This window comes from Corvus brachyrhynchos, unplaced genomic scaffold, assembly GCF_000691975.1.
Source record: "Corvus brachyrhynchos isolate BGI_N302 unplaced genomic scaffold, ASM69197v1 scaffold18, whole genome shotgun sequence".
In the NCBI taxonomy this organism is placed as follows: Eukaryota; Metazoa; Chordata; class Aves; order Passeriformes; family Corvidae; genus Corvus; species Corvus brachyrhynchos.
The window spans coordinates 1848632-1861813 of NW_008246064.1; the positions used below are offsets into that span (position 1 = coordinate 1848632).

Consider the following 13182-nt stretch of genomic DNA (forward strand, 5'->3'; position numbering starts at 1 on the left):
ACGAAAAGAGAGGGGGGAGAAAAAAATAAAAAAAAAAAAAAAAAAAAAAAAAAAAAAAAAATCAAACACATTTCTACATCGATGTGTTACAATTTTAGAGTTCTGAGAAGAATTTTGACAACCTTTCCCCCACTGCTTTATATTTCCAACAGACAGGCATTTCAGTTGCTGCCTGGGTGAGATGGATGGGTTGTCAGCTGAGCTCCCTTTTCCCAGCACCTGTGCTCTCCGTTATTTTTCACACCCCATTAGATGGCAACGCTCCCCCAAATGTGACTCACACGCTGTTAAGGTCAACAGCCCCACACGAGAGAGACTGGGATGTGAAGAACAGAGTGGTGAGGAAATGTGGAGGAAATATTTCTCACGTGCCAGCAAAGGGAGCTGTGAAACCCCTGTCAGGCTGCACTTGTTGGTAATCACACCCTGCTCTGAAATTCCTCCTTTAAATCATCTTTTACTACTTGAGCTAAGGAGAGGGCTGGTGCCATCACCAGCCCGTGCAGAGCGAGGCAGAGCTGTCTCAGATCAATAGAGAGCACGCAGAAAGGCTTTGAAGCTGAGAAAGAACCCTTAGCTCGCTTTCAAAGTGATTGTACAGGCTTTTCCCCCCCTCTCCTTTCATGAACAAACTCAAATGAAGTCCTGAGCTGAGTTTATCGGAGCCTGCAAAATGGAATAACTGATGGTATCTCCTTCGTGCATCTCTCCTGCAGAGTTCATTAACATTCAGGTTTCAGGGTCCTTATATCAGGTGCCCAGCTCAGTTCCCACAGCCTCTTACTTATCTCCCAGCAAACAGCCAGCAGCTCCAAAAGTATCAGGATATTAAAGATTCCATGGAAAATGATTCCATGGTGGGATTTTTCACGTCCTACAATCATTTCCTCCACTGACTGCAATAATTTAGAGTGCACCCACTACCTCAGGATAGGTTATAATGGAAACTAAAATACAAGGTGATAGCAGCAGATGGCTTTTTAAATGCCCTGAATTATGCACTCGGAGAGTTTTGGTGATCTGTATCTTTGTTGATACTTTTCAGCACCAGCTGTGATGCATATAGAAAGCTTTTAGGTGTTCACTTTTGAAAGTAAAAGCTTTTTTTTCCGATTAAAAGAAAGTGAAACTGGCTTTGCAAGACACATAAAGTGTATTTTTACAAATTATTGCCTCTGTAAACACACCTTGTACTTGCCCATTAGTTCTTATGACAACAATCTTCCTCATTGCTGCCCCAGACATGCTGAAAATATTTCTGCAATAAAAAAAGAAGGCAATGGAAAGCAGAACTCTGGATGGTAGTGCCTGTCACCACAGGATCAGAGAATCTTGGAATGGTTTGGGTTGGAATGGTCCCTAAAGATCCTCTCATTCCATCTCCCTGCCACTATCCCAGGTTGCTCCAAGCCGTGTCCAACCTGGCCTTGGACAATTCCAGGGATGGGGCAGCCACAGCTCCTCTAACAGGTCTGTGTCTTTCTTGTGCTAATTATCTACAGTTCAGGAAAATGAATAATTTTAGTGGAGAGAATAACTGGAGTTTAAAGAATTGGAACAACTGAAGATTGATACCTGCAGGATGCTGCACATGCACAGTCCAACGCTGCAGTCATCCCATCACAACATCAGGTAAAAATCTGTGCCCTTTCATCTGACCCAGCACACAGACAATCTTTATCAGGGAACCTTCCAGAAAATGCTTTTTTTTTCTCCCAAGCTGATAGACTTTACCCTGGAAAACTGCTGGGATCAGGGGGCTGGTAGGCAAAACACTATTTGAGGGCAGGAACAGCTGCAATGTGCCTTGGAAGAAGGAAATCGGTCTCTTCCCTGTGGTGTCACTTGGATATAGCAAAGATGACAATTTTGGCCTGATCACGTCATGTTTGGGAATTGATAAGTGCTTCTCCATTAATTAATTATAAATGTTGTCTTCTACCTTGCCCTCAGTCTCTGCAGGAAGGATGCAAAGGTATCTATCAACCCTCACCCAGTGCAGCAAACGAGTCAAAAATACACCTACTCTTCGTTTCCATCAAAAGAACTGCTCTGCTCGTGTGCTTGTCACCAAAACGCCACGGGATGCACACTGCCAGGGGCGGTGCTTTGCCTTGGCAAGGATCACAGGTGAATCTGGAGAAGCTGTATAAAAGTAAGTGTGAGGCCTTTCCTAGTCAGCAGCACTTACCACGTCTCTGGGTATCCAGATACGCTCTTTAAACTCTGATCATTATAAATAATAAATAAATAAATAGAATTCTTTTTTAAAAAAGAGAAGGTTTTTTTTTCCATTTTAATTGTTTTAACTGTGACTTCCACACACTCAGCTTTGCCCTGCCCTTCCTTGCCAGACCATGAAGTGCTCTCTGGAGCTGAATATCTTCTTCCAGAGGGCTGCAGGGAGAAATCCTTCATGCTTCTAAAGAAGCTGGAGCTCAGATCCCGATATCCAGCAGCTCAGCCTTCCTCTTTGCAAGTCAAATGCCACACAAACAAGCCAAGGGCTGCATCAGCCTCACTTAGAGCCCTCCTCTAAGAGGTTCTGGCTCAGAAGAAGCTGAAGACCAGTGACACAGTGCTGGCTGCAGGGAGTTAGGAGGCCCCAGCACAGCTGCAGGAGGTTCACCTTTCCCACTGTCTCTGCTAAAAGTTCACCAGAGCTCAGGCCCTCATTTCCTCTCCCTTTAAAAGGTTAATAAACAGAAAACAGGTCAATTCTCACGAGGCACAGTGGTTTGCAGAACTGGCAGACTGGAGTGTAAAAACCCATTTATTGGAGTCATATCTACACTTACAGCAAATCACGGTCAAAGCTTATCTAGGAAGCAGCAGAGAATAACTTTATCTCATGAATAAACATGAATTCCAGGGCTTTGGCACAGCCCTGAGATGGGACTCAGTTTGGCTGAGGAAAGAAATGAATGGCAGCAGGCTGGTGTCAGGCACTCTCTGAACACAGGTGAACTCCCACTTCAGGAAAAAAAACCCTTTCAGCACATCAGTCTTTCACTGAATCATGGAATTATTAAGGTTGGAAAAGATCTCCAAGAACATCAAGTCCAACCTTTGACCGCACACCACCCACCAAACCCTCACACCAAATTCTCCCTCAGGCATGGGGTGACTCCAGGTCTCTTCTGAATGACATTCCCACACATTTTGCTCTTGGAATCCCTGTTCAGATGCAGAGATGCCCATTTGATGCCTGGGGGGTCTCGGGAGCTCTCAGTACCCACAGGGATAACAGCGAGGCAAAGGCGCAGCTTAGTTAAGCCGGGCTGAGCTATCCCAGGGCACCATCACAGCCTGGTGTGCTGCAATAAAATCTCATTTTCTCTCCCATTCCATATCAGCAGGCAGTTTGCAAGCTCCCAGGAGTCAGGACTGTAAACAGCCATGGGGTGACATTTATTGTCCCCCTGAGGAGCCCAACCTTGGTGCTCACCCGTGGCTTGCCCGGCTTGGTCTTGTTACAACCATCTCATTACAGCCAATTATCACTGCATCAATCTCCCTGTCCCAGCTGAGCACTGATCTCCAGCCTGACTGAAGGAAACAGGCTCCAAAAGTTGGTGCCTGCAACTCTCCATAACTCAGTTCCACCCAGGCAGCTTGGATTTAATCACAGTGGAGGAATACCCATCTTCAGCCTTGGGTCACTACTGCCAGCACAGACTCTGGTGAGCAGAGACCTCCCAAACGAGGGACAATTTTCTATTTAAAAGTTGTATGAAATAATAAAAAGTTCCATAGGTAGATTCTTTTTCTCCCATAAATCTCTTAAATGCAATTTGATTTTGCTTCTGAACCCAGGGAAAATTTTTAGAACTCACAACCTCCTGCGCCAAGGCATTGCACGGTTTAAGTGCCCACTGACAGAAAAATTATATCCCTTTCTGAACTCACTTTGAACCTGCTCATTGCTGATTTCACTAGGAATTGCTCAGTTCTTTTACAAAGAAGAAATATTCGCAGTCTAACCACAATATCCCTTTTCCTGGTGAGAAAAACCATAAAATCCTCTTTAATGTCCCTTCTTGGGCATCTCTTTTTCAAGCTGAAGTGTCCCAGCCTATTTAGTAGCTCCCAGGATGGAAACAGCTCCCTATCATTTCTCCCTTGTATCTTTGGTGGGTTTAATTCTACCCCATCGTGCCCTGGGCTTGCAGAATAGGGGTTTGTCTTGGGGTGACTTTATGATTTGTATTCCCTATCATTGCTTTATGCACAGAAATTAATTTTGTGCCTGTTTTTCCACAACAGATTGGATTTGGCTGGGGTTAGCTTGGCTCTGAGGTTTCACTAAATGCATCCTCCCTCTCTTCCCTGAAAGAGTCACTGCTGTGCCCTCCTGTCCTCAGTGCCACTCACACTCCAGCATCCCTTGGGCATCTCTCCTCCTCCAGCTCCATCTCCATCTCCATTTGTATCACCACTGACAGCCTGCTCTGCAGCAAACCCATCCCCTCAGAGCTCCCCTTTCAGCTTTCCACAGCTTTGTGCTGAATTTGGATATTTTTTGCCCGTTGTGCTGCCTGCTCTCACTGCAGCACTGCAGGCAGGATGTGACAGAGGAACCAGCCAGCTGAAGGAAAGCCACAATCCTGCCAGGGCATGTGACCCCTGACACGGTGGCATTTCCTTCCCACCACTGATGAGCTCTGCTGGTGCTCTGGTGCTCCTTTGCTCATCGCTCACTGAGGGACTTGCAGCTCCAGTTCAGCAGAGAAGGGACCTGGGCCATCACAGAAAGCCAAAAGGATCCCAAAATTCAGGATAAGTGAAAAGAGTTTGTTTTGGACTTTGCCTCAATAACTGTGTCAAGAGAGAGACTGTGATTTCATTTTTCCCACTCAGTCCAAGCTGGACTTGATGATCTTAAAGGTCTTTTCCAACCTTAACAGCTCCATGATTCTATCACAAGAGCACCATTAGTTACTGTAAAACCTGGTTTGCACTTCTGCAGTGGCTGCCAGTAGAAGCTGTTCAAGCACTCAATGGGAATATATTAAAAAATAACTTTCCTCCTAAATATTTGCAGGAATTCGACTCAAAGATGTATGAAGGAAATCTCACCTTAAAACCCCCAAACTGAGTCATTCTAATCAGTGTGAAAAAAAATCACCAGTGTCTGCTGCTGGAGGATGATTTTTAAGCATGAAAATCCTACAATATTTTCCACCATCAACATCTATTAGGAAACAATTTTTTAAAAACAAAAGTTTGTACTCTTTCAGCCTTTTTTAACCAACAAACTAAACAAATGCTTGACTTTTTTCTTCCCTCCAGAACACCCTTTTCATAAATCAAACCAGTGAGCTGAGCCCTTCTGCCTAACTACAGAACATGTGAACTGAAAGATCCAAGATTTAAGACAAAGATTTACAAAGGCCGTTGCCAAAAACATGACTTATCTCCTGAGCAGCCTCTAAACAAGATCTCCAGTGCTCTGACACTGAGCATGCTTAAAGGATTATTCCAGGGTTTCCTCATTCAAATCAACTCTCTTCCAGGAGATGTAGACAACTGGATTTACAGAGAATCAGACTTTATTTAGGTACCTTCTTAGATGGTTTTTCCCATACTGGCATCTCCAGAAAGAAATTCATAGTGGCTTGATCTCTAGGACTGCTCTTCCCAACATAACTTACAGTGTATGCAATATTCCCCAGAGTACTTATCCCAGGTAAAAAGGGTGGATACCATCATGAGGGTGCTCTGATACAGTCAATAACAACAGAAAAACAAAAAGAAAAGATGAGGAAGGAGAGATTTTTTAACCAGAAATCTCACGGGATGTGAGAGGGACAAACACAAGCTGCTGTCAGAAGCAAAACCTTTGCATAGATGGATTTAATCTGAGATGTTATCCAGAGCTTTCAAAATACTTTGAATTTATTTTCGACTGCATCAATGTCACTTTTCCCTTATTTCTGTAACCTTTGCACATTTAAGGCTGTGTGCATTTATCTATTATCTCATGTTTAAAAAAAAAGGAACCAAAACTCCTGCTGGCATTTAAAAGTGTGACACATTCTCCAAACTAAAATGCCTTTTCCAACACAAATTTGTGTTCACTAAGTGGCTGCTAATCCCGACAAGCCCCAGGACAGCTGTTCCTGAGTCAAACAAACACTGCTGCTTGTTAGAGAGCTTCCAGCCAGGACGAGTCAGCAACGGGCAAAACCAAAGCAAAGCCTCCACCCCGTTGTGTTTTAAGGCAGAAAACAGATGTTGGAATGTCTAAATGTCTGCGGAGAGGTGAGGTCAAGGCACAGATCAGCTCTCAGCTCCACAGGGAGGAGTGCTGAGGTGCTGTGTGGGCCTGTGTTGGAATTTCATCCTGTTGCTGGTCGGTGTCTGCACTTCAGGGGGTTGGATGGGCTCAGACAAGCAACTGAGGGACCACTGTTAGAAACATGGAATTGGTAAGGTTGGAAAAACATTTTAAGGCCATTGAGGCCAAGAGTTAACCCAGCATCACCATGTTCTTGGCTAAACCGTGTCCCCGAAACCCAAATGGGAATCAGCAGTGCTCACTGGAGAGGTGGGCAGTGGGTCACAGGGCAAGGATGGACAGAAAAGAACCATCTTTAGGGAAAACTTTGCTGATTATTGTGTCCTCAGAAAGAGACTCCTGGTCTGGAAGAACAGCATCAGCTTCAGGCTGGATCAAAGCAGCCAACACCAAAGCCTGGGGGTGGTTCTCAGGGTTCAGGTTGGGTTTACCACTGTGACAAGACTGTTCCCTCTTCCTCTTTCAGGGGCCAGATTTTGTGGCAGAGTCCACAAAGGTTCTCCTCTGAGAAATCCACGGCAGATTTCTTCATTTTGAACTTCCAGCGAGTGGGTTCCACCTCTGTAAGAGCTGCAGCATGGAAGTGTTTGGCAAGAGTCCCAGAGAGATGAGGGAAAGGTGAAGGAAGACCATTTGGAAGTACCTGTCCTACTGTGTATCGTGGCCATTGCCAAAGACCTGGGAGAAAAATTTCTGTTAAATAAAAGGAAGCTTGAATTTGGTACTGATCCTAAAAGAGAGTCTGGGGTTTAAGGTCCTAATGTCCCATGGCTGAACCTTCTGCTGTTGTAGGAGAGACCACCCTGTCAAGGAATGGCAGGGACTGATGTCATATGTGGGAGTTCCCCAGTGCTGCTGCTCAGAGCAAGAATGAAATTAAGGGGCTCTTTGTATCACCTGGGTCAGAGTAATAGGAAAAAAGTAAATTAAAAATTAATAAAAGAGAACATGGCAAAAAGTCCAGCAGGTCCTTTTGCCTTTAGAGAGACCATCAAGATCAAACATATTTTAGACTGAGCTAAACTGTTCTCCAGGTTTCTTTGAGTGTGTTTTCTGGATCCTCAGGGTTTGATTTAGCTGGACAGGAGTTGTCATTTAATGCCATTCTTGATGCCCCAGGATTTTTTAAGAGGTTGATGAAGATGGTAGAAGACCTCTGAGAGTTCTACACCGCTCTGAAATAACAGAATCACAGAATCTTTGGTGACCCCTAAGGTCACCAAATCCAACCACCAACCCAACACCACCACGTTCCCCACTGATCCACATCCTCAGGTGCCACATCCACAGTTTTTCCCTGCCCTACTTTGGGCACTCTCTTGACCTTATCACTCTCTACAGCTCCCTGAAGGGTGGTTGTAGTCAGGTGGGCTTGGTCTCTTTCTCCAGGCAGCAACTGACAGAACAAGAGGACACAGTCCTAAACTGCAGCAGGGGAAATATAAGTTGGGTATCAGGAAAAAGCTTTTCGTGGAAAGAGCGGTGAAATACTGGAATTGTCTGCCTGGGGAGGTGGTGGAATCACCATCCCTGGATGTGTTTAAACAAGATCTTGAGCTGGATCAGCTATGTGGTGCCTGCTCCAGCACCTGGAGAGCTGCTGATAACAGGATTGTCCCACAGATCCCACTGACACCTCGTCTGCCCCAGCAGGGCTTATGCAACTGGGAGGTGAGAATTCACTTGAACTTTCCCAAGCAAGGAGCTATTAATTATTTCTTATCTTGCTGCACTATAAACAGATGGTGATGAATAAACAGGCTCCTAATTTAAACTTCATCAATGTTTTTTTCCAGCTTGATTTTTAATTTCCATATGTTCACTGCTTCTCCTCCCATCAAACTTGTTTTGACTTCTTCAGGGGGGACTGATAGAGACCCCCCCAGGCTCCAAATTTGGCTTTTCAAGCCAGCCTCCACTCTAAGCCTATGGAACAGAAAAATATTCAGAGTTTAAACAGCATGAGCCATTTCCCACCTGGATTTTTTTCCACGGTGATGATGAGGTTGTAAGACTCACCTCTATTGCCCACAACAAGTGTGAGGCATGTGCAAGTTAAGCAGATGTGGACAAGCAGTGGGAGAGGGAATGGCACTATTTTTTTCCATGTTTTCCACTTTTCAGACTTTGTAATTGGGTTTTATTCTGCTTCCAAGACAGACAGGGCTAGAGAGCAAATAAAAAGTGCAGTGCTGAAGGACTGGATGTATCAGGACAGGTTGGACAGGGCTTGAAGCAGCCTGGGATAGTAGAAGGTATCCCTGCCCATGGCAGGGACTGGAATGAGATGACCTTTAAGGTCTCTTCCAACCCAAACCATTCCATGACTCACCCCACCCAGACACGAGTCACAGCTCCTTATTCAGCTACCATCCCTAAATGACTCTCCTGCTTCTGAAAGAGTATCTGATTGCAGAGCAAATTAATTAGCAATAATAGTATAAACAGATAATGAGCTGAGCCAGCCAACCTAGACCTGATTGATTTTCCTGCCTTTTAAACAAAGAGAGGGCTACTTTTTAAATTTATTATCATTTTATTTCTGTGCTTCAGTTTAAGCTGAAGTGTTTGTAAATTACAGCCATGGAGAAGAGAAGCTTTCCTGAAAACAAACCCAAAAATACTCCTCTGTGCTCTGGGAAAATTACATAAAAGACGCAAGAGGAACAGCAGGAAGCAGTGCAGTGGTGATTCCTGCCTTGCAGCCTTCAGGAGCTCAGCCACACTTCATAGAGAGGGATTTGCCTCCATCTGTGAGTCTGGGAAGCAAAACCCCCATATCCCAACCCTTGGGAGAGCTTCCCTACTGCTGCTCAGTGCATTATCAGCTGAGCAGCCACTGTGTTGCATACAGATGTCCTGACTGGAAAAGCATCTGGAGCTAAATCCTGATTTTTGGTGGGGCTGGGATTGCATTCTTCACTTCTGAAATACAGAATCATGGAATAGTCTGGTTGAAAGGGACCTTTAATGATCATCTTGTCCAACCCCCCCGCCATGATTTCACCTCATCTGGCCAAGTCCCCTCTGGCTAGTGAACACCAGGACAGAGATCATCTGTGAAATGTGGTTTTTCCTACACACCTGAGCTGCTCACTAAGATTCCCCTACTTTTAAGTATTTTGACATCAGGTAAGACAATCTGAACGGGATTTATCACATCCTGAAATAGATGCCTACACCTGGCCAGAACACACCAGAGATACCCAAAACCAAGTGAAAGTCCCTCACCAAAAGTCATTCCCATGCCATGGCTATTTGCTCATGTAAAACTGGTCTCAGCCTACCTATCCTTGATTTTAATGGCAAAGAATCCACTCCTGTGTTGAATCACATGTGTCATTTAATGTCTTTGCAAGTTATTCCAGCATGGAGTTAAAAAACACCAGGGCAGAGGAGTGCAAGGCCAGTCCTGCTCATGAAATCCAGCCCTGTGCTGCAACACACCTGCATCCCACACACCCTTCCAGAAACTGGGCAAGCTCTGCCACGAAGTCCATAAAATTCCCCTTCCTGCAGACCTGCAGAGAGGCTGTTGGGTGTCCTCTGATGGTTATAAACTCCCTGAAAAGCCCAGACTTTGCTCTCACAGCTGTTTGGTTCTCCTCTGTACACACTGCCAGCTTAAACGGCTTTCCTTGTGAGTTTCTCCCTCACTGCATCCTCTGCAGTATTTCCTGTGCTGGAAAACGAACTTCTCCTCATCAGAGGTTGGCAATATTTAGTGACCCCTTGGCTGTAGAATCACAGAATCACCAGGGTTGGAAGAGACCTTTAAAATTGTCAAATCCCACTGTCAAATTTCCTCAAATATGCGTAACTCCACAGGTACTGAATCACACTCCTAACAGGGAATAGAGGGATTCACATGGATCTTCTCCTTCAAACCCCCTGCCATGGGCAAGGACACCTCCCACTATCCCAGGTTGCTCCATGCTGTGCCCACCCTGGCCTTGGACACTTCCAGGGATGGAAGATCTGAAAAGAAAACTTGGATTTCATGCATGTACAGCCCCTGTGAGGAAGGGGGGGTGTTTGAGGACAAAAGAGGGTTAAGAAGGACTTCATTGTTTATCAGTGCAAATCTACGGGCTTATCCCGAGCCAGTGATCAACCTCAGCACCACCAACTGCTCTTAACAAGTGACTAATCTGTCTGACACATCAAATTACAGCTGTGATGAAGCCCCTATGATCAATACAATTGATAATGGCTCCCAAACAAAAGCTTTCTTTCCAGAATGTACCGAAACACTGTGTTTATTTCCACTCATTTAATAAGAAAGGATAATGAATCACTCGTTAAACCTCAAGTGATTTTCTTTTTGCTGAAAAGGCGTGGAAAGTGCAGAAGGCAGCACAAGTACCTGGCCATAAATCAAAGTTTTACACTGCAGATCTCAAGGAGACTCAATTTCTTTTCACCCTCCTGTTGGGGGGATGGAACTGGGTTAAGATTACATTTTTCCTAAGAGTTTTACTAGGCTTTTTCTTTCCAGCAACACTCAGATGAAACAGTCATCACCTTCATATCATCACCTTCATGAGATTTCTCCACAAACTTCCCCCTCACCCCCAACCGTCAAAGTTCAAAGTTTGATTTTACAGCTCAGCTTTATTTATTGAATTACGGAGCCCCACTCCAGAAAAACATCTTCTTTGACCTCCTTGTGCTCACATGCTGTGAACACTCCCCTAAAGGGGAAGCACACTCTGTGTAGGCACTTGGAAATTACCTGTCCACACCAATTTCAAAACAGAGTTCTCCATACACTGATCCACCCACAGCCACCCATTTAAGAGACTCAGAGATTCGGGTTTTTATGTTGGTTCCGGGGGAGGGGCAGTGAGTGTCTGGATAATAAAATCAGGTATTGAGCTCCTAAAAACCTGCTGATGTTTTGGGGTAAATGGATGCCAACTGCTTTCCACAAAGGAAGGGACCTTAAAATCATCTCCTTCCAACTCCTGCCATGGGCAGGGACACCTTCCACTATCCCAGGTTGCTCCAAGCCCCATCCAGCCTGGCCTTGGACACTTCCAGGGATCCAGGGGCAGCCACAGCTTCTCTGGGCACCCTGTGCCAGGGCCTCACCACCCTCACAGGGAAGGATTTCTTCCCCATATCCAATCTAAACCACTCTCTTTCAGTTTGAAGCCATTCCCCCTTGTCCTATCACTCCAGTTCCACTACTGTCTCCATGGACAAAACCATTTTCCTGTGCTCAAAACTACAATTTCTGAATCAGTCCAATTTGTGAGTAGTGACTGGTGAAAATGTAGATTTATCCCAGCCCAATATTTCAGCATTCCATCAGGGAAAAAACCCTCTGAAGGATTTCTATATACTTGCTAATGCTTGGGTGTTAATGACTTGCAACATGGCTGCGTGTCTTTATTTCAGAATTGGGAAAAATACTTTCATTGGTTTAATTCTGCTGTTAGAAGAAAAAGCTGTTCTCAATTAAACTTCCCAATGAGAAAAATAATTTTGGAAAAGCAGGAAAACTATTTTCACTTCAACTATTTCTTCTTCTCCTTGTAATATACTGTATTTAATTGAATTTCTTTAAATATCCATGAAAACAAAATGAAGCATTTAGCTGGCTTTCAGATGAATGTTTTTATCAACCCTGAGTTCTCCCCTTGCTGGATTGCAGAAGAACATTTCTTCAAACGTCTCCGTTTAACTGTACAGGGGCCCTTGAAACAGCATCCAAATCAAGGAAAACCATCCCTTAGTAGATAAAAGCAGGGGCCAAAAGCCTTCCTGGCATCCAGTGAAGCTCCTCCTGGGATCAGCTTGTCCCAGGATTCTGTTCCAATATTGCCAATGGAGACTTTTCTCTTCCACTTCTCCCTCTTTAGGGAGGAGGGGTGCAAATCTCAAGCAGGATATGCATTTTCCCATCCCTTTCCCCAGCAAAATGGTCCCTTCTTTTTGGGTCCTGGCAGTCTAATGGGGGTCCCTACACACCTTTTACTTTCAGAGATGGGACTGGTAACTGGAGAGAGGCATTTGGAGGGCGAGAGATCCAACTGGATGCTTTTACTTGGGGTTTTGCAGCTCTGCTGCAGGACAGGGTGAGATGGGATGGGATGGGATGGGATGGGATGGGATGGGATGGGATGGGATGGGATGGGATGGGATGGGGCAGCACCAAAATCTTATTCCTTTCCTGATCATTGAAGGAGGGAGTGGCTTAAGGCCACTTCCTTCCAGGGGGATTTCTCAGTGTGGTGAGCACTCCATGAACAAGGAGAGGATCTCGGCTGCCTGTCCCAGCTCCAGAGACACTTCACAGCCTTGGAGCACCCTCTGCTTCACCACCAGGACAGGAGAAATTTTGGCATAGGGAAGGGAGGGCAGTTCAGTCAAAGGAGATGGTCACAATGACTTCCCTTGGAGCGATCCAAGCCCTGGGAGAACTTCAGGCTTTGAGTTCCCAGGGAAAAATTGGAAAAATTCCACTTCAGAGAGGTGGACAACTGAGTTTAAACCCACTGAGACACCTCAGTTAGGCTTTCCCAGCTGGGAGGCTGCAAGGGAACCCCGGAGAGCTGCTGGAACTCTTGGTTGACTGAACTGTACTCTGGAAGCACCTATTCCTCTAAAAAACGCAGCGCGGGTGTAGGCCGTGGCTAGCAGCAAAAGGGCTGGGAAATGGCCAGGACAAGGCAGATGTGGCTGGGAGCTGTGGGTTTGCTGGGCAGGGAGGGACTGAGCGTTGCCATACCTGAGGTCTGGTTGTCCCAGGTCAGCTCTGCCAAGCACTGGCTGCGCTCCTCCTCGATCTCCTGCATGATGCTGCACTCCGGCCGGGTGCTGGATGCCTGCAGGGAGGGCACAGAAGGAGACAGTGAGCAAAGGCCACCCTCAGA

The 13182-nt window shown here is 45.5% G+C and overlaps 1 protein-coding gene across 1 annotated transcript in view; it reads right to left on the reverse strand.

The window, feature by feature from the left end:
• Positions 1–13156, reverse strand: part of VIPR1 (vasoactive intestinal peptide receptor 1) — a 64613-nt gene extending 51457 nt beyond the window's left edge. The window contains exon 1 of the mRNA XM_017746794.1: positions 13038–13156. Coding sequence (XP_017602283.1) covers positions 13038–13104 — 67 coding nt within the window. The 5' untranslated portion in view covers positions 13105–13156. The remainder of the gene's footprint in view (positions 1–13037) is intronic.
• Positions 13157–13182: the final 26 nt, after the last annotated feature.